Source organism: Peromyscus eremicus, chromosome 16_21, assembly GCF_949786415.1.
Source record: "Peromyscus eremicus chromosome 16_21, PerEre_H2_v1, whole genome shotgun sequence".
Classification (NCBI taxonomy): Eukaryota; Metazoa; Chordata; class Mammalia; order Rodentia; family Cricetidae; genus Peromyscus; species Peromyscus eremicus.
The window spans coordinates 16,018,920-16,043,640 of NC_081432.1; the positions used below are offsets into that span (position 1 = coordinate 16,018,920).

At 44.0% G+C, this 24,721-nt stretch overlaps 1 protein-coding gene across 3 annotated transcripts in view; it reads right to left on the reverse strand.

Annotated features, from left to right (window-relative positions):
* Fam13c (family with sequence similarity 13 member C) overlaps positions 1-24,721 on the reverse strand; it is a 109,600-nt gene that overhangs the window by 7,688 nt on the left and 77,191 nt on the right. For all 3 annotated transcript variants that reach the window (XM_059281531.1, XM_059281530.1, XM_059281529.1), the window contains 4 exons: positions 11,400-11,610; positions 9,952-10,090; positions 5,442-5,523; positions 3,516-3,718 (listed from right to left, as the gene is read on the reverse strand). In XM_059281531.1, the coding sequence (XP_059137514.1) occupies positions 3,516-3,718; positions 5,442-5,523; positions 9,952-10,090; positions 11,400-11,610 (635 nt within the window). The remainder of the gene's footprint in view (positions 1-3,515; positions 3,719-5,441; positions 5,524-9,951; positions 10,091-11,399; positions 11,611-24,721) is intronic.

Genomic DNA, 24,721 nt, shown 5'->3' on the forward strand with positions numbered 1-24,721 from the left:
AAGTAGTGTTGAAGTGACTAATCAAGACCTATCACTTTTTCTTCTGAACATCTATGTTATTTGGACTTTCGTGATTACATTCACAAATACCAGCTATGTCCAGGCTTCCATTATTACACACACAGAATGTATGCTGCCTTACTAGTTAGTTGATTGAGATAACTTTATTAACTTTAGTTGATTGAGATAAACGTTTGACTTTTGAGTCCTCAATTTCCTACCCACACAACAAAGGGGTTAGAGTTTTAGAGTTCCTTCCAGGCTGTCCAAAGCTATTTCAGTTGGCTCGTCAAAGTTCCAACTAAAACAATGCCCAACCTCTTGGTGTACTCAATGTATTCTGTGCCCACCTGCTGCAGGACTCATCCTTACACACCACTGTAGCAGGTCAAGTTTCACATAAAAATTCAGTGTCTCTTGTCTGCTTATCCACATATCTATCCAGAGTTACCAAACCCGTCTTCTTCCTAGTCCCCTATGTATACACATACTGTCCCATACATCAATTTGCTATACGCCCGTTACAAACAGCTGCCCCTCCATTCTTAACCAATGGTTTATACTCATCAGGGCAGGGTAGGATAATCACCTTTGGGGTTTATCTGTGCGTAATGACCTGAAAGCTCTCTCCGGCTATTTTATGTGGACAATGGTAGCTATTAGTAAGCCATGTGTTACTCAGTGTGGGGTTCCCTTCACACATAACAAAAATCAAAAGGTAACATTTTTTTTTTTTGTAGTGCAGGTAGCCAGCAACATGCAGAAGTAGAAACAGAAAATGGTTTGTTTCCAGTGATTACCTCTTCAAAAATCCTAAATAAAGGGGGAAGACGGGTTGAGTCACAATATCTGAACTAGCTAGGTCATGCTGTTTCCCAGCTTCAGAAAGCATGCACTCTGACTAAACACCAATGCAAGGAATTCCCTAAAAGTTTGGGGGAATCATCGCCATGGAAATTTTAACAGTTAATATGGTTTAGGTGGATGGCAAGAAGGCCAGATGAAAGTCATCTATCCACTCCAGCTTTAAGAAGCTGCACTTAACAAGATGAACTGCCATGCCACGGGTTGTTGAGGAGGCAGGGAACAGGCTAGATGCTATGATTCTGTGTCCTTTAGTTCTGCCGTGACCTCTAAATGCATTGGTGGTACCCACCCTATGACTCCCTATGGTTACACTTCTCTGGAGCAGTACTGGAATGTGGTACCAAAGCCTGCACATCCCACTACAGACGGCCCCTATCTAAAAGGCCCAGGCTCTACTGTAAAGCTCCCAGGTCTGTTTGAAGTGGCTTCTGACACTCAGCAAGCTGCTCAATAGCTATTTAGCTTAAAATAATAGAATTTCGCCATTTATGCAAGGATGCCTTCTGAACACTCAGGTCCTTGTCTGCAGACCCATTTCACTCGGTTGTCTCAGAAGGCTAACTGACCATCCCAGCTTGCCCAGGACCGAGGTCATTTCCCAGAGCATGGGTTTTCAGTGTTCAACCAATGAAAGCCCTGTGTAAACTGGGAGGGTTGGTGACCCAGCTCCTGAAAGATCTTCAATCTATAGTGCCCCCACATATGTTACCTCTTAACATTTCCATCTCCACTCCAAAATCTGCCTCTTCCCATAGTTCTGCTATGTCAGTAAGTTGACCGGTCTCCATGGATTCTTCCAGCTCTTTCTTCCCTCTAAAACAGTGGTTCTCCACCTGTGGGTCATGACCCATTGGGCAAACCTCCCTCTCCAAAAATATTTACATCATGATTCATAACTAGCAAAATTACAGTTATGAAGTAGCAACTAAAGTAATTCTGTGGTCAGGGGTCACCACAACGTAAGGACCTATATTAAAGGGTCACAGCATTAGGAAGGTTGAGACCCACTGTTCTAAGGCTTCAACATGTTCTCTCCTTCCAACTAAAATATGCTTTGAGGATGTTGTCTTGCTATTAACGTCAGAGGATGTTGGTCAATCAATCATTGGGATAGTGATACTGACCAAGATATTTATATAGATAGGGACAAGATAACTATAAAATACAACAAAGTCCCTTGGAAATACTAATGTATAAGGAATCCCAGATGTGCCTACATGTGCACATGTACACAGAAGTTATCCACCGGCTATCATCCAAGTCTAGAATTGGGGGCCAGAGGTGGAGTGGGTTGGATAGGCTAGCCATATGTGAAAAACAATATACCAGCCTGTGATCCAACCATTACTTACTGACCTCCCTTCATGACTCAGAACACACTGGTTCTTTTTCAAATGTAAAGGTAAAAGAATGATGCAGGAGACTCTGGTCCTATGTGTACTTGCAGAACACAAGTCCCAGAGTTAAAAACTAAGATGGGCCGGGCAGTGGTGGTGCACGCCTTTAATCCCAGCACTCGGGAGGCAGAGCCAGGCGGATCTCTGTGAGTTCGAGGCCAGCCTGGGCTACCAAGTGAGTTCCAGGAAAGGCGCAAAGCTACACAGAGAAACCCTGTCTCGAAAAACCAAAAAAAAAAAAAAAAAAAAAAAAAAAAAAAAAAAAAAAAAAACTAAGATGGGACATGTAGGCCTTCTGAGATCTGGTATATGGTCCTACCTCTTTAAGACCAAGTCATGTATGACAGAATAGGTAAAGTGATCATACTTCTCAAGAAGACTTCACTCCAGATTCAGATGTCATTCATGTGTTCATTCGGACACTCAACAAATGTACACTTGGTACCTATTATGTATAGACGTTATGGTGCTATGCATAATAGTCTTGCTGTGCAGGAAATGTGATGGGTTGAGGCAGAAAATGATATAAGGTACTTAGCGAGGTGACAAGGTGACCACTCTTACACAGGAAGTAAAGGTCAACCACGTGAACCTCAGCTTTGATATGGAAGAGACTCAAGAAAGCTCCCTGGATCTAAGTGAAATGGAAACACAGATAAGCAACGTGAGGGGGGATTACCGAGGTAAGTGCTGCTTTTCTTTATAAAATGCAATAAATCTCTTTGGCTAAGCCCCAGACTTCTGTATCCTAATACCCAGCTGACAACTCTATCCAGCTGTCTCCAACTTCAAAACTAAGATGTCTAAAGCTGAAATCTTTAGTCCTGACCTATCACTCCCTAGAAATCACAGCTCTGTTCTTAGGACATGAAACCCTTACTTTATGCCTCTCCCTTCTTTATCACACTTCAACATATGGGAAAGGGCCTATACTGGAGCTTTTCTTTACTGGGAATTATACCCTAGACTTCCTTTTTTTTTTTTTTTTAAACTCGTTTGGAGGAGCACGGAATGCCTCCTCCCATCTTTGGCACCTCCCACCAGCACACGCCTCCTCCAGAAGAGGCACATCCCAGACTCACACAGTAACACTCCTAGGTCACAGCCATGAACCGCCGCCGCCCCCCCAGCAACGCAACAGGTTCAAGTGCTGGAGGCGGTCTCCTAAAGATGTGACAGTGGTGGCAAAGTGCTCTGACAGTCTGTCAAAAGCATGCCCTTGCCACAACCCATGCTGATGTGGTGAGGTACCTTCACATCGTCCTGGGGAGGAACCTGTCCTCTCCTCTCCATCATCACAGCGTCTGAAGTCTCCTCTCCAGAGGAGCTTGGCTCAGGCCCCACAGCTTCCAACTTGCCGTTTTCTCTGGGCCCTGGAGGCTGTTCACAGGACGGGTTTCTCCCAGGGCCTTTGGGAGTGCCCCCTTGCTCTTCCGACAGCTTGAGCTTCAGTTCTAAGAGAAATGCCTTGAGTTACCACAAGCAGGAGGGACTCAAACAGAGCTTCTCAGGAATTCCCTTCCCCAGGAAGGCACAACACTAGAGATGGCTTCCAGCTGGCAACCATCAGTCTTAACCACAAGCAGTATCATAAGCACTTGATTGGCCATGCAAACAGAGCCCTAGAGGCTGGGCTCTCCTGGGGAGGGACCACATGAGATAAGAAGTCAGGTTTGGACGGCAGCAGACTTCCGGAGGAAGACCTAGCTCCCCACCCCTGACCCCAGGTTTCCACCAGTGCCCACGGTAGCACTTGAAATTCTATGTGCAGCAGTTTGTTGGCGTGCATGGTAAAAGCTGTGTACATAGTAAGGCCCCTGAAGTACAGGTGATTATATGAGGCATTATATATGCATATATATACATTATGCAATATATATATTATATATGAGGAAACAGGGGAGATGAGAGGGGCATTGGGAATTTCAGCCCCAACTCGACACATTCCACATTCTTGTCTAATGCTTTTGCTTTTACCCAAAGATTTAATTTGTGTGTGTGTGTGTGTGTGTGTGTGTGTGTGTTCTGCGAGTGCCCACAGAGGCCAGAAGATGACTTCAGAACTCCCAGGAGCTAGAGTTGGGTGGCACCATGCAGCAGCATGAATACTGAGAACTAAACGTGGGTCCCCTGGAGGAGAAGTAAGCACTCTTAACCCTGAGATGTCTTTCTAGGCCCTCATGTTAACTTTCAAAATCCAGAGCCCACCATTTTAACAATGTGGTTTTATGCAACCCTAGACAATTAAAAAAACAACAACAACAACAATCCAACCTGGGACCTACCGTGGAATTGCATTTCAGATCACGCCATGGGAAGGGGAATCTGGATTTGAGTAAGACCATTTATACTGATTTTTCAATTATATAGTATAGTTCATTTTCTTCATTTAGTTTTGTGCTCTGGCTTTGTGTTTTGTTTATGTTGTTTGACTCAGTGTCTAACTGTAGTCCACGCTTGCCTGCAACTTACTATGTAGCCCAGTCTAACAATTCCCCTGCCTCAGCTTTCCAAATACTAAAATTACAGGCAAGAGCCACCATGCCAAGCTCTGACTTGAAGTTTAAACACTGCGTGTTTTTATAAACATGCTACATCATTACAGGTTAATACCATTAAGTTACTATTACTTTCCAGTTCTTCATCGGGAAACTTTCAGAAATTTGGACCAACTCCCCTATATCCAAATACTGACTTACAGAACTAAAGGAGAAAGAAAATAACTGAGTGTAGAGTGATTGTCCTTAGTGTTAATAATACATCCATTTCAGAACAGGACAAAGGAAAAAGAGCAGTGGACTAAGAGCCAGGGAGGCAAGTCATCTTCCTGGCTCAGTCCCTCCAAGCCACATAACCATCCCTCTGGGCTTAGCATGCTCACCTATGCAGTGGATCTGTGGAGCGGCTGATTCCTTAGGCTACTTTGGTTTCCCACAATCTAGTAACCAGGGAGGTTAGAACCCCACAGGTTGGCTAGAGGTCCTGGGTTTCTTCTGCAGGAGGTTTATTAAGAGGGCCTGAATGATGTGGGGAGCCAAAGGCTGTCTGTCATCTCACATGGAGCGCCAGTCTAAGCAGGAAACCAAAGCTCAAGAAGGCTCAGGGGGAAGTGGCCTGCAATTGCCCTGGCCATTATGCCGTTCTGACCAGTGGCTCTCTGAGAGAAGAGGCACTCACCTTTGAGCTGTTTGCGTCCCTTAGCCAAATCATTCATCCATTTCAGAACCTCAGGGTTCGAAGTCTTGTCCCCGTGTGAAGGCTACAGGAGCGGAAAGTGGAAATGCATGGGAGTGAGAAGCGGGGAGGAGGGAGTGAGAAGGGGGAGAGGGTAAGGGAGGGAGGGGGAAGGAAGGGAGAGAGGAGGAGAGACAGAAAAAGAAGAAGAAAAAAAAGACAACCAAAACTGTTAAGCAGCTGAGCCATATAGTTAATCCGAGACACACTGAGGTAGGAGAGGCGTCGGGGCAGGGTTCCAGTGACTGAGACTGTTCTCTACTTCCACTCCTCCCTCCGTGGGCATTATTCTGAAGCATGCCAAGATACCTCACACGTTTTCACACATCCTAACCATGCCAGGACATCCCACTGTCCATCACCTCACAGGCCACCCACAGCCCATCACTCATTCCCAGGCCATACTCCCTACAGATGGAGATGAACACAGTGATCATACAAAAATGAATGCTTCCTACTTTGCACGAGGCTCGGGACTGGGCCCTGATGGGGAACACTAGCCAACTGGTGAGAACCCACCAGGCATGCCCTCAAAGCTCACAAAAGCAGACCCCCATGGTCTCTGAAACTTGGTAATGATCCGGAAAGCCACTTTATTGGGGGAACAGCACTATTAGAATTCAAGATCCCACTGGGCTAGCTTTAAAGTGAAACTTGATCATGCATGTCACTTTGGGCAGATTATTCACCTCCTCTGTGCTCTATTGCCTCATATATTAAATATGTGAGGATTACAGTGTCTCCCTCACAGAGTTCCTGCAATGGATTAATATCTATAAAGCACTATAAACAGCTCCAGGTGCACACTGAGCAATACGGAAGTGCAGCTCAGACCACAAAAGTGACTATTAGCTTCATCTCACTAGCAGTAGAGGGTGGTGGCAGTGGCATTTCTACCAGGCCTTCTAAATGTGTCTTCACGGACAAACACACATGAAGGGAGACATGTGACTCGGCCAGTCAGATCACGCACTTCTGAATTCCTTCTCAGAGCACAAAAGTGAACTTTCCCCCAAAAATGAGAAATCAGTAGGTAAAGGTGGGCAGATACCCTTACCCTCTGTACCACAGATCACAATGAGTGTCCTTCAGCCAAAGCTATTATCCTAACTTAAAAGCAGACTAAAGATGGTTCCGCCCGCCTGAGACTACCCCCGCTGTGATGCTCAGGCTGCCTCCTGCACAGGGGTGACAGGCTGAAGTGCCCGCACTGTCAGCAGCTAGTGCTTGAAGACCCACTTCACCCACGAGAGATGAGCAAGTCTTCGGTGACAGGCACAGGATGATGGAAAGCACATTGGATGTCAAAGGAGACAAAGGCGCTTGTGTGACATCGTTAGATATGCATGAGTGCTGGGTTCACTGTGAGGACACGGAATGATTCAGTCGGTTATGGGGTGACACGGAAACCCACATCTAAAAGTCAAGGTGGAAAGGAAGACTGAAGGAAAATCACAGGGATTTTTTTTTCTCAGAAGAGGACGGATGGGGGACTACACCTTCCATGATGGAGCCCTGGACTGTCAGTACCATGGACAGTGACACGGGTTTCTGAAGCCTTCCCTTTGGAAATAAATAATGGTAAGGCTTAGTGTAGTCCCACCTAGGGTCTCCAGAAGAAAGCCCTGTGCTAGAACCCTGTTATGGGCTTAGCTGTCTAGATACAGATACACACACACACACACACACACACACACACACACACACACACACACACACGAATGACAGCCTAAGTTTTACATTTGGTCTCTTGGAACTCTCAGAGAATTCTCTATTCTGAGAACATATCTATGCAGGTAAGCAATGCTTCGCTGAAACTACCCTATCCACGGCCAAAGGAATATACAAACTACACAAAACACACCAGGATCTTAAGCCAGTGACCAACAGAGTAGGAAGTTTTTCACCACCCTCTGGACGAAGGGGGAATTGGAAACTGAATTTCATGACAAAGGACCCGAAAGCCTGAAATCAGTTGCAGAAATGAATTTTCTTTTTCTGCCCTTGAGGGAGCCTTCTTAAGGTTAACTTCAGCTTGTGTGGAAGATGGCTCCGAAATCCCAGAAGTTTCCACGGATTCACAGTAGTTTTTCAGGCCTCTTTGCGTCTAGTGGAGCGGTCAGTCACCCAAATGGAAATGTCTAGTGGAGCGGTCAGTCACCCAAACTCACCACCATAGGCTTTGTTAGGGATGAATAAAAGGAAGTAGCCAGGTATAACATTACAGATACTATTGCAGTAGATTTGTTCTAAATCAAAAGTGGTTCATAAGACACTTTAGAAAGACTCCTGATTGGCATATCAATTTGGCTCACTTCGTCCAGTTTTAACATATTCTATTGAAAGTGAACATTTGGATGATCTAGCCCTTCCTATTCAGGGCTCCATTTGTCAGAGATGGAAAGACATGTATCTGTGAACATTACAAAAACAGAAGCCCAGAAGGAGCTGAGACTCAGGAATCACCAGAAGAAGCGTTAATACCACAGTCTGGCTGATGGGAAGGGAAGCAGGCCTTGCACGTGACAATTGCCTTGCCAGGCCTCTAACCACAGCCTGGACCCTGACAAATGAGGAGCGAGAGGATACTCCAGTTCCTAGGATGTGTATGAGTGTGTGTGTGTGTGTGTGAGAGAGAGAGAGAGAGAGAGACTGTCTCCTCTCTTGGCTATAAAGTTCTCAAGAGAGAATGAAATGTGACAGGAGAAATTCTAACAAAACAGGCAATTGTTGATGGCTATAATAGTTGAGAAAAATAACCCAGGTACACAGCACAGATGGGGGACCCAGTGCAGATTTAATGTGCACAAGCCCTTTCACTTTCTTCCAAGACAGAGCCTGTCATTCAGCCTGCTTGGTACTGTGCAAACACACTAAAAGGTTGGTAATACCGAGGACCTTTCGCTCTCCTCGTGGCCAACACTGCAGTAAGTGTCCCACAGGTCCCTCCGACAGTGTCTGCAAACTTCAGTTACTGCTGCACGACTCAGAACGAGAAGCAGTATGTCCTCACAAGGCTGCTGAGGGCTTGTGTTGGGGTGAAGTCCACGACAGTGTGACTCGGGAACTGCTGGCTCACAAGTGCGAACAGGCTGGGAAATAGAACCCCCATTTATCACTCTGCAGGGTCTACCTACAGGGATGGCGTGACAGATCTGGTAAGCTCCAGCAGATCAAAGGTGGAACCAGCTCCTCCCAGAATACCGGGGCTATCAAAGACAGGCACTAAGAATCCTGTGACACCACCACCCAAGCCTGCTCTTTGCTAATTTACTGTTCCAAGCCCCAAGGGATACCTCACAGCTAGTTAGAAGTCTTCAGTGGGCCTGGACTTACTTATCTATAGGCTACAGGCTGAGACAATAGAGACACCCTTCTACATGGACAGAGTAGCCATGACTGCCAAATGAAGAGAAGAATCTGTACCATCCTTGCTTAGACACTCTTGAAAGCCAATCTGATTGCACACTTTCTATGAAACTAAACACCACTCCTTAAAAAATCTCCTCAGTGAAGCCAAGGCCACGCAGGACAGGAAGGGAGAGGGGGAACATCACCCTCTCGCCACTCCCCCCCCAAAAAAAACCCTATCACACACTCACAGGAACCTTCCGATTGCCTCTGTACTGAGAGCCTATTGGGTCTCTAAATATTTCAAGATGTCTGAGAGATCATTCCCTGCTCTACTTTATTCTAATAACAAGCTGCTCTGGACTGTCCACCAGAGACCCACTATCTTCGTGCAATTCTCTGTGAATTTGAATTGTCTCTACTCCATGGTCACCAAGAGAAAATAAATAAAAGCAGCGTTGGTCCAGCTGACCCTTATCTGAGGCTCTGTGGTTTCCTGTGCGAGAAAAGACGAAGCTATGCTGGCAACTCTGCCATCCCAGCAGAAGGACCAGTGTCTGCTGGGAAAAGAGGGTTCCATTTGTTCTCAAGAGTGGCCTGAGCAGGTGCCACCTGAGAAGTCATCACTCATCCACCAGGACATTTCTTTCATGGCAAAAAAAGAACACCAAAACAAACAAACGCACAAAACCAATTGCACTTCCTTCCCATCATTATGTTCGGCAGTCAGAGTTTCTGCATGTTGGGTCCTTACGTCCTTATCAACACACGGGTAAAGAAAATCCAACATTTAGAAGGTTTCCAAATTTTTGATCTAGAAAATCCTAGTGTCCATAAGGATGTTCAGAAAGACTGGAGAAATGAATAATCAATTAGTTTAAAAATAAGAGTTGTAGTGAGTAGGATGTAATTAGCAGAGATCGGCTGCCTATAGGTAAAACAAGACAGACTCACTATTAAAGGAGAGCGGGGGGATGGGTGACCAGTGGATACAGAGCTGTCCTCCAGCAAAGAGGGGAAGCCAAAACCAAGGAATGGAGACCCAAGAAAACTCCCACTTGTCTGACACAATCTGCACTTTCGTTAACGCTGAGGTACTTACCCGGTATTTCTTTTCTTGTTCAAATTTTTCTTCAAACTTCCGAATCTTCCTCTTGAGGCTCTGGATGTGCTTAGTGAGCTGTGTGATAGTCTGGGGCTCCTTGCCATCCCCGCCACTGCATCGAGAAGAGCTTCTTGGCCTGCCATGGTTAGAGACAGACAAAGAACATTTCAGCAAGGGGCTTCCGTGAGCACTGCTGCCTAACCTTTGAACCGGGGAGATGAGAGAATTCCAGAGGGCAGCTCCTTATGTGACTAGTCAACCAGGAGCCCTCATCATTGCTTGTGACCTCTGACCCCAGCATTGCATTGTGGGCCAATATCCTTGGGGACTTCTCACATACAAATGTCAAAATAGCAGCAGCACAAGAAATACATTTCTCAAAGCATAGTAAGGCCAGCTTGGGACTCAGACAGCCCTGCTGAGGCACCCCCGTCAGCCGGTTGTACAGGTCACAGTCACTGGCGCTTTCAAGCAAGATTTAAATGTGTGGTTAACTATCCTGAGTATAAGAACCTTTTCAAATATGGCATAAGGAACAGTCCTCTCTCCAGAAAATACTTCCAGGGTCTCACATGAAACATAATTTCCATGCAATTATAATGACTCATTAAGTCCCTTGGATTCATCATACGTGATCCATCCTATAGGAACCCAGGCTGGGATAAACTCGAGAATAGTATATGTTTTGAAGGAAAAAACTAGGGACATCAAGAGAGCATATACTTTTGCCAAGGGAGTCTCCCTTTTAATTACACACCGAAATTATTTGTGCAAGCTAAAAATGAATACCACATAGTTCCTAGAACTTACTCCAGTCTCAAATGCAAAGAACAACTGCAGAGCGTGTGTGGACCCCACTTCAGGCACACAGGGTGATGCTGCTAAAATGACCAATGTGGTCACATCTGACACACAGGAAGAAACGGATAAATGATCAATGGGAGTCAGTTACAGGCACCACATCTTACAATAACTGCTAACTGACCAATGTTGGGGAGGGGGGCACATCTGACATATAGATACTGCTATAGGCCCATTTGATTTGGAGAGGACAATGGTTATTTTCAGATACCACTTTTCTAGAACCCAACAGGGAGCTGAAGGGGGGCCTTTCTAATTTACATTCCATCCACTGTTGGACATGGGAAGCACACTGAGCTAGTTAAGAATGACACTCTAGATGTTTGCGCAGACACACACTTCTCATTCTACCCAAAACATCCAAACGTGTATTGACTCTCGTGACCATTTCTTCCTCAGACCTCAGGTCAATACAGAAGTGGTATTCCCAACTGGAGAGGGAGAACCTTGCTTTATTGCACAGTCTCACAGCTGTATTCCATGGGCACATCTGCCCTATTTCAGAGCTGAATTTCACTGTGTGTTATGGATGTCTTTGGAAAACTGTGTTAAATGAAGGTGGTCATCAAAGTGGGCTTTCTTACATCATAAACTGCTGGCTGCTGGGCGGAGAAGGGGCTGACTCAGGGTCCAAGTTGAACCTCTGACTTTGGCTAAAGATGGAGCATCGTGGTGACAGCAATGGATTATCACCATCAGTGATATGATAGAGCAGCCTGCTGGTGCCTGCAGACTGGAGGTCTTCTGGTGTTCCATCGGTGTCACTCTGCGCATCTTTATGAGTTGGCACGGGGTCTGGGAAAACAAGATGAGAGATCCAGACTTAGAAGTGACAGAGAGCCTTAGGCTGTCATGTTCCTAAATAAAGATCATAACATCAATGATAACGGCATGTTTCTGTCATGTCTCCCTTCTGGAGCTATGAAAAGCTTTCAAAACACTGTCATGTTTGTTCTCACGAAAGCTAGATAGAAAATATTACAAAGCCCCCAACAAAGGTGTTGGACGACTATTTCAGAATGGGTTATCCAAGTCAGCATAGCACAAAGATCACATTTCATATCATTTGCACGGTCAGAGGGCACACTGGAAGGAGATGAGTAAGAGAATTTGGGCCAAAGATACAGACTGTGAGGAAAGGGGGAAATGAACAGAATTATGTATTTGTCAGGAAAGGAGTGGGGGCAAGGAAGTAGGAAGAGAGGAAGGAAAGAGAGGAAGACGGGTGAGGAGTCATTCTCTAAAATGAGGACTTACCAACATGCATGATGTCCAGAATGTGCCCAATAGAAACCACAGAGTTCAATACACAGCAGCAATGCCGCTGGGCCAGTAGGTAAACACTAAGCCGGAATGAGCTCAGTTCAATCACTGAGACCCACATGATTGGAGGAGAAAACCAATTCCAGTAAGTTGTTCTCTGGCCCTCATATGTGCCATGGCATTATTTTTACACACATATATACACAATATAGTAAAATCTTAAGAAGAGGAAGAGGAGGAGGAGGAAGGAAGGGAGGGAAGGCGGGAAGAAGAAATGATAAGAGAAAAACCTACTTCAGGATTCTAAAGTACAGTAAAGACCAGCTGAGATATCCAGCCTTGTAGATTAAAGAACTAATGGATTCTTGGACATTCCATTGGTAGACATCCATTGTTGGATTAGCTGGACCACAGCCGATAAGCCATCCTAATAAATCTCATTTATATGTGTGTGTATGTGTGTGTATTATGTATATATGCATGTATATATGTTTATGTATTGTATATAACTACATATGGTATTTATACTATACATTTACATATATGTTATATGAGTTCTGTTCCTCTAGAGAGCTAATACTACTGGTAGTTTGGTAGAGCCTTAGTTCTTGTCCAAACATAACCATTTGAATTGAAAACAGGTTTAATTAAATCAGTTGGCAAGTGTATTTGTGTGTACACTTGTGTAGACAGATTCATTGAGCTCTCTGCTCAGAAGAGGCCAAGGCAGACTCAAAGCCAGCACTGCCATCTGGGAGCAGAGCTGGCAGCCTCTTCCAACCCCACAGGGAGAAGTGTATGGCCACCTTGAACTTGGTGGCTTCTCAAGGATCCTGAGGACATAATCTTTGTTTCTTCCAAAGTAAGGGGCAGCTTGCCAGAACCCATGGCATGATATGTTATGGTTTAGAGAAAGGGGCTGGGAGCCAAGAATCTGGTAAGTCTATACTGTGTGTGGGGATTCAGCCACTTTCACGACTTCCTTCTGTTTCCTTGTACCAGACATACAGAGCTATGAAAAGACACACAAGGGAAGATTTGCTCTATAAGCTAACAATGCAGGACCCCACTTATAAATGGTTATAGGATGGACTTCATGTTAAGTGCTCATGCAACAATAAAAGAAATTCTTCTTTGCAATTTCCAAAATCTCTGTAACAGATGTATCTTAAACTTTATAAAAAGAAACCCCGAATTAGTGTAAAATTTGAGGTAGGGGTTCCTAAAAGGTGAAGAAGACATCTTAAACTATCAGAACAGTCCAGGAATGAAGTCCTGTGGGAAATCTGAGGGCTTGTGAGAATACTCCACAAAACAAGAGTCTTGTGACCTCAGTCTCTTCAAAACATGGAATTGTTTTTGGAATGTGTTTTCATGCTCCTCCCAGGTATAGAGGATAGAAGTGAGTTTACTTCAGATTACTCATTATTGCTTGCTGCTATTATTCAATTAAATGTTTAAACTATGCTTTATATGCCTCTATGGGAAAACAAGTTTGTGCCACGTGTGGTTTGTCCTTATGATTGTATACAGCTTGAACTCATGAGAACTTTACTTATGTGGCCTTTCTTAACCCTCAGAGTATAAATTGTCCGAGGCTCTGAATAAAGTTGGTTATTGTAAAAGACTCAAGTCCACCTCATTTATTGGCTCCATCCACCCTGGTCCCACTCCTTCTAGAGTGGTGACATCAGTCTAAGTGCAACGGAGCAGAAATTGTTAGTGTGACTCCTAGGTCTTTCCCAGGCTCACACACAGGCTATAATGAAGCTTTTAACAGTGTGTGTATGTGTGTGTGTGTGTGTGTGTCCCCACATGTGTGCACTCTTGTGTGTATACACATGGATACCATGTGAGAGTCACAGTATAACTTTTTAAAGTTGGTTCTCTCCTTCCATAATGTGAGTCCTGGGGGCCAAGCTCATGTGGTCAGGCTTAGTGGCAAGCACCTGTATTCATTTGTCCAAAAATGAAATTTTAAAATTCGGTTTCTTCATCTACTGAATGAGGAGATTAATGATGCCTTCCTCACAAGGCTAAGAGAGGATGTCATTAAATAAAGCCATATCCTTATGAACTTTTAACATATCCATGCAACCTATTTTTCATATTATATGTGTGTCTAGATATGATTGCAACTTAGTTTTTAAATTTTCAGTTTAATCAGGAGAATCACATCAAAGAAGCTGTTAATCTGATTGGCTAGCTACCCACACCTATTAAACTAATCAACATTAAAATAATTCATCTTAAACTTCCCAGTGTGGAGCTAGGGGTGAGCTTGGGGGCCGAGCATTTGCACTAGCATGCAAGGGGCCCTGAACTCAATCTTAAAACAATCTCCAAAACGAAACCAAAGTTTGTCCATGCATCCTTGGTGAGACGTTAGGATAAGGCATAGGAAATTGATAAGTGATCTCCTTGAGAACTGTTAGTTTAATAACTATTATAAATAAGGGAGATAAATATCATTCTGAGAACCTCCTAGGAGCATCTATGGGGTACACTAGGAGAGTTGTCAATCAATTTATGCCTCAACATCCTGGACCTCCTGTCAATGCTTATTTTCAAAGAAGAAGAAGATCAAGTGTCTGTGGAGTGACTCACAGTGTCCTAACACTTGTTCTGAGATTTCTGCATGGCAGCCATGCGAAGCTGGTTTTCAATCAGCAGGGAAGGTATACAGCTAGGCTGACCCATCCTGGGGGTGATGAGGGGGAGGGGGGAATGGCGGTCTGACCAATTCCTCAAGTAGAAGATGACTCATTTCTGTTGCTGGAAGCTGCTGTGTCTCTGGCAGCCCACTCACTGCACAGTAGGGACCACGAAGCAGATAAAGCATTACCTCCAGTATATGGAGGCCAAGAGACTACTTCTGAGCTGGCTGCAACCCCAGGCAGAAGCAGATGTTATGTTACAATGAGTCAGTCGGATTTAAGAATGTATCTTCCTAATGTGGATTTTTCAAAGCAACTCAAACTTTAAATACATCTCTGCAAGAGCCTGAGAGGGCTCGTTCAGATCTGGCAGAACAGTACAGAAGCCAGAGTCTTGCAGACTCATTGATTTCACTCTTGGGTTTGCTACTGGGGTGGGCGCTTAGGTAACATTCAGATATAGTCCAAGGGCCAACCACCAGCCTTGGCCGGGTTTGGGGAGTGAAATAAGCCTAAAGCATGTCCATGGTCTTAGCAATTTCCAAGTCTAAGAGTTTCGGCTCTGGTGGTCTCAGAAAAGGCAACATGGGAGGGGCAATACTGTCACACACAGAAGGAAGGCTATGGAAACAAACCCAGCTGTCATAGTTAGCTTCATCTGTCAACCTGACCCCAACCTAGAGTCACCTGGGAAGAAGAGGGGACTTTAACTGATGGATTGTCCAGGTGAAAATGGCCTCTGGCTACATCTGTAAGGCGTTTTTCTTCATTGCTAATTGATGAAGGAGGACCCAGCCCACCACCCCTAGGCAGGTATGGCTGGGCTGTGTAAGAGAAGTCGCTGTACATGATACAGGGAAATGAAGCCAGGAAACTGCATTCAGAAATTGAAAAAGAAGCAACGCTTTTCCACGCCTCTGCTTCAATGCCTGGGTACCTGCCCTGGCTTCCCTGGATGATGGTGGACCATAAAAGCCTAAGCTGAAATAAACCTTTTTCTCCCCTGGTGGTTTCTGGTCAGGATTTCATCATAGCACCAGAAAACAAACGAGGACATCAACCAAAAATATCTGGTGGATTTCGTCTGGTTTCATTGTAAATGTGCAGTATTTAAGCTTCTGAAGGAGCTAGTAGGTCAACAAGGAGGCAGGAAAGAGGATGCGGGTAAACCTAGAGTCATTTCAATGTACTGGCTGCTGGGGAAGCAGGTGGACTTACTTGGCTAAGAGATCCATAAGGATAGTGGAAGGTATCACCATGCCAAGGTGGCCACGAGCCACAGAGCAGATGAAAGGAATTCTGGATTGGGCTAGCCGTTTAAATAACTATCCGGCAATTTGGGTTCTAGGACTCACATTCTTGTCCTTTCTAAAAGGCTGCTGTAAAGCTGGGCAGTGGTGGCACACGCCTTTAATCCCAGCACTCGGGAGGCAGAGGCAGGTGGATCTCTGTGAGTTCGAGGCTAGCTTGGGCAACAGAGTGAGTTCCAGGAAAGGCTCCAATGCTACACAGAGAAACCCTGTCTCAAAAAAAAAAACAACAACAACAAAAAAAAAAAAGTAGCTTTAGAAATGACCTAAGACATGGCCATGGCCATGTATACATTTTGAAGTGCTTTCTTTGATAAACAAAGTGTCAAGGTAACACTACCTACTTTAAATGCTAAGAAGATCACTATAAAAGCAGAGGAGAAAAAATTAGCAGAACTCAGAGTCAGGTTATATCATAGGCAGAGCACAAGCTAGACTTTAGTGCAACAAATGTAACTTCAACTTGAATAGTGGTGATTATTCAGCCATCTCCTCTACAGATTATTGCTGTTATAGATAGCTTCTGCTTAAGGAAACTAGTACAATGTCAACCACATTCAAGACTCTAGAGGGGACCTGCAAAATGAACCGTGAATGTTGCTCCCACACCCTGAAACTGTTAGAAATGATGAGACAGTCGGTATTTAAAGACAAAGGTAATCATCATGAGGTGGAACTAATGGAAAGTAAATTCTGAATGGGCAAGAATGCCCCGTTAAATAATGATAACTTGGCCGTGAAGAAGGCAAAGAGGACAAAAGCATTTGTTGCCTAGTCTAAAAAGCTGAATCCAATCCCCAGGAGCCATATTAAAAGAGACAACTGATTCCTGAAAGGTAGCCCTCTGACCTTCACAGGTTCATAAAGGCATGCATGTACACATACACACACACACACACACACACACACACACACACACACACACACACACAAAAATAATTTAAAAGTTAAAAATAATAATAGCTAACATTTCTTGAATATTTACCATGATTGGTATGTGGTGTGTTTCATACATATTATTCTGTGTAATTTCACAACAAAACTAAGAATTTTCTGCTATTTTAAAGAAGAGGAAACTGAGGCATGGAATATTAAATAGCCTGTGAAAGGTCACTAGACCAGCTCATGAAGATGTGCAAGGAGCTATTATTTCAGAACCCAGCTGAACAATAAATAACACATTTGACCTTTCAAGAAGGCTATGGTCTAAATCTCATACTGAAATAATCTCATACCAAGGTCATTTAAAAATAAAACCGAATAACTGGGTCATGTTTTGCAATGAATACAAACTCTCTTGACACATGTAGCAAAGGGCAAAGTTGAATTAATGTCTTCTTGACAGACATGTCAGTACCAATGCTTACAAATAGATCCTAGATTAATCTTACTTTACATTTCTAAAATGGCATCTAAGAGGAGTAGCACGAATCCTAATTAGTCTTATAATAAAAACCTGGGGCCAGATATCGGGGTAAATGCTGAAATATCAGAGGAAACAAGCCACAGCCACTTCTCACCTCGCCAACTCCTCAGCCGAAAGGGGAAGCTCCTGTCTCCATGAGTCCTCAGACTTAGTCCTCAGCCGAAAGGAGGAGTCATACTCCTGTCTCCTCCTGCCTTATATTCCTTTCTCTGCCCAGCCATATCACCTCCTGTCTTAACCTTCCTAGTGCTGGGATTAAAGGTGTGTGACTCCCAAATACTGGGAGTAAAGGTATGAGCCATCACCGCCTGGCTGTTTCTCTTTTAGACTGGATTAATCTCGTGTAGTCCAGGGTGGGCTTGGACTCACACAGATCTGTCTGCCTCTGCCTCTGCCTCCCAAGTGCTAGCATTAAAGGTGTGTGCCACCACTGCCTGGCCTTCATGGCTAATTCTGTGGCTGGCTCTGCCCTCTGATTTTCAGACAAGCTTTATTTGTTAGAGCGTATACAAAATATCACCACAAAGAGGAAGTACATAGTGGTAAGTGTAAGTTTGTAGGTGCTGTATTTTTTTTTAACATGTATGGCTATCTTACCTTCTGGGTGACACATATGCATCTGGTACCCAGGAAGGCCAGAAAAGGATATGGAATCCTCTAGAACTGGAGTTACAGACAATTGTGAGCCACCGTGTGGTGCTGGGAATTGAACCAGGGTCCTGTGGAAGAGCAGCCAGTGATCTTAACTGCTGAGCCATCTCTCCAGTCATAGCTATAGATCATTTTCAAGTGAGTGAAACACCAAACAGCCTCAGGTCAAGGTCAAGGTCTCAAACCATGGGAGGCATCACAATGGCAGATGACTTGTAGTGTGGGCCAGTGGGTGATGGAGCCAGAGGGAACTGACCCGTCTGCGCTCCACATGTAATAAGCTTGATGGGCAACAGATTCTGAGTTCTTACAGAATATACAAATAATAGAAAAGCTGAGAAAGTGACTCACATCAGCAGGAATGGCTTGGGAAACAATCCTAAAGGCATCATGATTTTGTTAAAATAAAAGTTTTATGCCCATAGTTTAAAAGGCACTACTTTTTTTTTTAAACTGATACCATTGTAGATGTCCATGGTGTTATGAAAATTGAAGGCTAGGGTCCCCTGCTCATTTTGCCTTGTCCCACACTCATGAATGACAGCATTTGGGAGAATTAAACTTGTGGTGATATTTTGTGTGTACTCTTAACAGATAAAATTTGCCTGAAGATCAGAGGACAGAGTCAGCCACTAGATTAAACATAGAGGCTATTCTTTAGGTAACAGAAACCAAACTCCTCCCATTGTAAAAGGGTTTCCCTTGTTTGTTTGGTTGGTTTTTTTTTGTTGTTTTGTTTTTTGTTTTTGTTTTTGTTTTTTTTGTTTTTTTTTTTTTTTATGTGGGGGGAAAAAACTCTCTCTGGCTTTTTTAACTAATTCCCCCCTTTAAGAAATCCCGGTTGAGTCACCAAATCCGCTGACAGTGACAGTTCAGATGACTGTGAAGCAGCAGGCTGAGGAGGGGGGCCAGAGGAAGCCACAACCCACCAGGGGAGGAAAAAAGTGAAAGAGCCAGCTGTCTGCATGGGGGTGTGTGAAAAAAGTGGCTAACTCTTGTGGCTTCTGGAGCCCCAAAAACCTGTGGGGTCTCCTTCCGAGAGGCTGCAACAAAATCTTAGCTGGCAGGGTAGCGACTCCGACCCAGGTCGGCTGGAGACTCCAGCCACATACAGCTCTGGCCTGTGCTGGTGGCTGCAAAGCCACCGGCAAGTGGCTTTTTTGTGAATTCATCCCCCAGAAGTCGGACACCAGATGTTGCACAAATCCTCACTGGTCTTACAATATTGGGGTAAATGCTGCAAGATCAGAGGAAACAGGCCACAGTCACTTCTCACCTCGCCAACTCCTCAGCTTTCTGAAAGGGGAAGATCCTGTCTCCAGGAATCCTCAAACTGAATGCCCTGGAATCCTCAGCCTGAAAGACTGAGTTCCTGTCTCCTCCCGCCTTACATTCCTTTCTCCACCCAGACATATGACTTCCTGTCTCAACCTTCCTACTGCTGGGATTAATGGCGTGTGTGTGCTTCCCAAGTATTGGGAGCAAAGGCATGAGATCTCAAGTGCTGGGATTAAAGGTGTGTGCCACCACTGCCTGGCCTCTGTGCTTAATCTAGTGGCTGGCTCTGTCCTCTGATCTTCAGGCAAATTTTATTTGTTAAAGTACAAACAAAATATCCCCACATAAACTGCCTCTGCCCATGTTGGTGAATAAAATTCTAATTTAATCCAGCAGCACACTCAAGAAAGGGACAAGGGCCCGTGGGCAGTTCTGAGCCGAGACGCTAACATGACAAATTAACCGCAAATCTGAGTCTTGAAGCTTCAGTCTAAAAACAGACTTAAACAGTTAGGAGACAAAGCAGTTATAGGAAGTGCACACAGGCAACCAGCTTAGCTGAGTGGATGGTGAACACTAGTGGAGAAGAATTGGGGAAGCGCCCAGCCCAACCTGCCCCCTTTGTTCCCAATCTCTGCCCACCACTACCTGTGGCACCATCAGCCAAGTTACACTGCTGTTTTCCCCTCTTTAATCTGGGGATCGTGATGAAGCTGGCCTCGGTTGGCTATGGAGAAGATAAGATAGAAAAACCCACTCAACCCCTGGAAGCAAGCGAAGAGAACATGGTTAGTTTGTGTTGGTGTTACTCACCTCAATGCAATATGGCGCACTTCCAAGCCTAAGCATTACTGGCATTAGGGGGCTGGCAGTTCTCTCAGGGAGGGCACAGCTTCAATGCACTATAGAATGCTTAGCAGGAATCCCTGGACCCCAGCCAGCAGTACACCCACCCACCCCAGATACAACTAGCAAATCCATCGTAATACTGCCAAATGTGCGTAACAATGGCAACAGGAAATAGAGCCCAGTTGAAAAATCAATTGAAGGCAAATACATTAGGGCTACTTTTCACATCAGTAGCCAATTTTCTTTTTTTTTACTTCAAACAGATGGTGGTACATTCTGAGAAGATCAGAAGGCTCTAGAAAGGGCCCTGGGAGGTGGTTCAGTGGTTAAGAGCGCTCACTGTTCTTACAGAGGACCCAAGTTCAGTTCCCAACACCAACATGGCAGCTCACAACCTTCTGTAATTCCAGTTCCAGATGATCCAACACCCTCTTCTGACCTCCGTAGGCACTGCACACATGGAGCATATACATCCATGCGGGCAGGCAAAATATTCATATACATAGAAGATATATTTATTTTCATACATAAAAATAATATATAAAAATGCCAAGCAGTGGTGGCACATGCGTTTAATCCCAGCACTTGGACACCTGGGAGGCAAGGCAGGTAGATCTCTGAATTCGAGGCCAGCCTGGTTTATAGAGCAAGTTCCAGGACAGCCAAGGCTGTTACACAGAGAAACCTTGTCTCAAAAAAAAAAAAACAAAATAATAATAATAATAATAATAATAATAATAATAATAATATGACATATAAAAAGTTCAAGAAAGGTTTGCAAGCATGTATACCCAGAAAAGCCCATGCAGTTCTACATAACTATATAAGCAATAAAGCATCAAAGAGGTATCGGGGGATCATGTGAGCTCCTGAAGTTGGAATGATATAGATCCTCTCTAACCCAACCTTTATAGCCTATCTAATGCTGCGAAATGGGTCTTATGAATGATGATGGCCACCTATTGGGACACCTGAGATACTTTTCTGTTCTATAAATCCAACTGTAAACTGCACCTACAAGAACATATTTCGTGACACCCAGCTGTGGCACTGAGTTCTGGGAAGCTTGTCCGGCATCTAGCTCCACCCCTCATTTTAATTTTGCAATTTGAGGTGTGTAACCCTGTCATCTGGAGATTCACTGGGATTTCCAAGTCACTTGCAACTCTGGTCAAGTGCAGTGTTTTGAATTAGGAATGGGAAGACAGGGCTTTCTTTGACTCAGACTAAGACAAGACCTATAGATCACACAGAATCCTTGAAGAGAAAACAGATGGTCAACATCATTGTCTTACTCAAATGGAGAACTTATAAATCAAGATCTTAACTACACACTGCTGAAAGAATATTTATAGCAATGGATGTTCAGCTATCTTTGAGGACCGTGTTCACCCAAACTTCCACTCTATCAGTCATCCTTGGAGAGACAGAACAAAGGGTATGCTCAGCCACATGGAATGCCAGACTGTCCTTGAGTTCTTACAGAAACACAGATATAAAAGAGAAGCTGAAAAAATGACTCCCATTGGCAGGAATGGCGTGGAAAATGATCCTAAAGACATCATCATTTTGTTAAAATCAAAAGAAAAAAATTCATGCCCACAATTTTAAAGGGATTTTTAAAACTGATAACCACTGTAGATTTCCTTGTGCACACTTCAAAATGAAAAGCCATTGTCAAGATAACCCTCAAGCCATTTTCCACCCAGTGACCCCAGAACAAACACTAATACCAGAGTGAAAATATTTACTCAAGTGATGAGCACTGATCCAGCTATAGTGAGTTTTGTGTCTACCATACAGATTCCTCTCTTGGTCAGTCTGAGCAGCTATGACAAACTGCCAGAGACTAGGTAAACAAGAAAAGTTCCTTTCTCACAGTTCTGCAGGTGGGAAGTCTGAGGTCAGGGCACCAGCCATGTCAAGCCATTGAGAGAGCCCTCTTCCAGGCTACAAATAGCTGACTTCTCTCTGTACCCTAATAAAGTAGAAAGCCAGTCAGCTAGCTTTCTGGACTCTTAGGATAGGAAGTGTCCCATTCATGAGGGCTGCACTAAAAGGCCCCTTCTCCAAAGACTAGGAGACACAAAGATTCAATCCATATTAATTTCTATCCTACACTATGTGTTTTGCAAGTTACAGGTAGGATGCCCTATGCAAGATTATCTGGGACTGGAACTCCTCAGCATGTGAGAGACCTTTTACCCCAAAGCCAGAACAGTCCTCCACAAGCAAGAACAGTTCCCAGTCCTTTCAATGCTCTCAAATTACCCCATCACTTCACTCTAGGGCCCCCTGTACCCTTAAGATTTGTCTATGTCCCCTTCTTTGTCCATGTACCATCACACTTGCCTATGACCTTGGTACATGAACACCTTCCTCATCTTGGTGTTAATGGATGAAGCTGATTGGCCCTAGATCCTGAGTCATAAGTTCCCTGTGGTCTATGATAACAAAAACTAGAGTCACAGAAGCCTTGAAATTCTCTCCCTAAGACATTGTCCACTTAACCAGTGGATCCTGTTACTCAGAGTGTTTATAAAATATGCAGAGTCTAGGACTTCCAAGACTGACTGTGGCAGTGGTTCTCAACCTTCCTAACACTGAGACCCTTTAATATGGTTCCTCATGTTGTGGTGACCCCCAACCATAACATGGTTTTCATTGCTACTTCATAACTGCAATTTGGTTACTGTTATGAATCGTAATGTAAGTATCTGATATGCAGGATGTTCTTAAACAAACCCTGTGGAAGGGTCATTCGACCCCCCACCCCCACCCCCACAAAGGGGTTGAAACCCATAGGTTGGGAGCCACTGTTCTAAGGTAAAGCCTGAAAACCTCCATGCGGGAAAATCTTCCTAGTGGTTATGGTATATAAGAAGCCTCCATAATGCCGATGAGAACACACTGCACCTACAGGACACCGGGAAACCCATTCTTGTGGCAGGTGCAGTTTGAAACTGGCTTCACAGAACAGGAAGCCATTTCAATCATCTTACTGGGCAAGCAGGAACTTTACAATCAAGTTCAAGACCACTATTTGAACCACCAGACAAGGGACTACCACTCTTTGATCAAACCGTCAAGACGTGTACTGTGAAATTTAAATAACGTAAGTCATGTACTAATTAAGTCTAAAGTGAAGTCACTTTTTAGAGTGACATTAATATATACTTGTGAATTTTACCATTAGTAGTCACTGGTGGCAAATTATGTCCAGGAATTCCCATAAAAATCACTGGGTGGATTTTGTTCTTCTCATACTAACATCGAGCACAGGGTTAGAGGGTAAGACTATAAGAAAATTAAATGTCTGTTAATATAATCTTTTATGGACTTGTGGTCATTTATGATCATCGCATGCAATTCTCTTCTCATCAAAGATTTAAACGCATGTGCATGCACACATATGTACTCATGCACAGGTATACACACATACCCCTACAGTTCCAAAACACTAAAATATAACACCAGAAATCCATATAGACACTTCCTACCAATTAAGAGCTGCTAATCAATCTATGGACATGAAAGGGGGACATGTCACAGGGGCCTACCCCTGGACAAAGAACTAAGGCAACTGTAGGAGGTTGAGGGCAAAAAAAGCAGCCCTTCCCCCAGGGAGGAGTCCCCTAATTGGTTATCCAATATGAAGGAGTCAGCCCTGAAATAATGTACATGCCCGAAATACTGAACAGACTCAGCAGGTTGGGGGGGGGGGGAGTTATAACAAAAAAAACGAGGAGGCCAGGGATTTAAGGGGTTAGTAGGAGGAGTCGGAAGAAGGAAAGAAATTATGTAATTACATTTTAATTAGCAGAAAACAAACTGCTGTTCTGAACAGGAACCTGTGAGTCATAAAACGTACAGGCTTCCTGTTGAAGTGTGACTTGGAAGTGCGTGAGACCAACCCATACCTCACACATGCCAAATCGTTTTACAAATTCTAATCATCTTGACAATCCCTCAGCTAGATGAAGAAACTCTCTAGGGACCATGAAAACACCTAGCTCTCTAAATTTTCCAGAGTCTAATCACCTCAACTAGTTACCTGGCAGAGCTCTGAGTACTTCCAAATTTTCTTCATTTAAAAAAAAAAAAAAAATCCAGTACTGAAACCACAAGCCCTGTCTCAGAGCCTGTCCCTGCCATTTATCACTGAACACAGAAGGCACTGCTGTGCCTCTCTGTGAGCAGTCGCTAGGTAAGCTCAGAATTTATTGGCATTTCACAAGGGGGTTTTAAGGCTTGTTCAAAATCCAGTTGACCCAGAAAGACAAAAAAAATAGGCAAAATAATCGATATCCAAAAATTAAAAATCATCATCAAAACACCAAAAAAAAAAAAAAAACCCCACATCTATATCCAATACACAACAAATATTAAACATTCTGTGCTATATACTTGGGCAGCTAGTCCAAACATCAGACAATTCAAAGGTCAATTTAAATTTTGCTTGAGACTTCCGT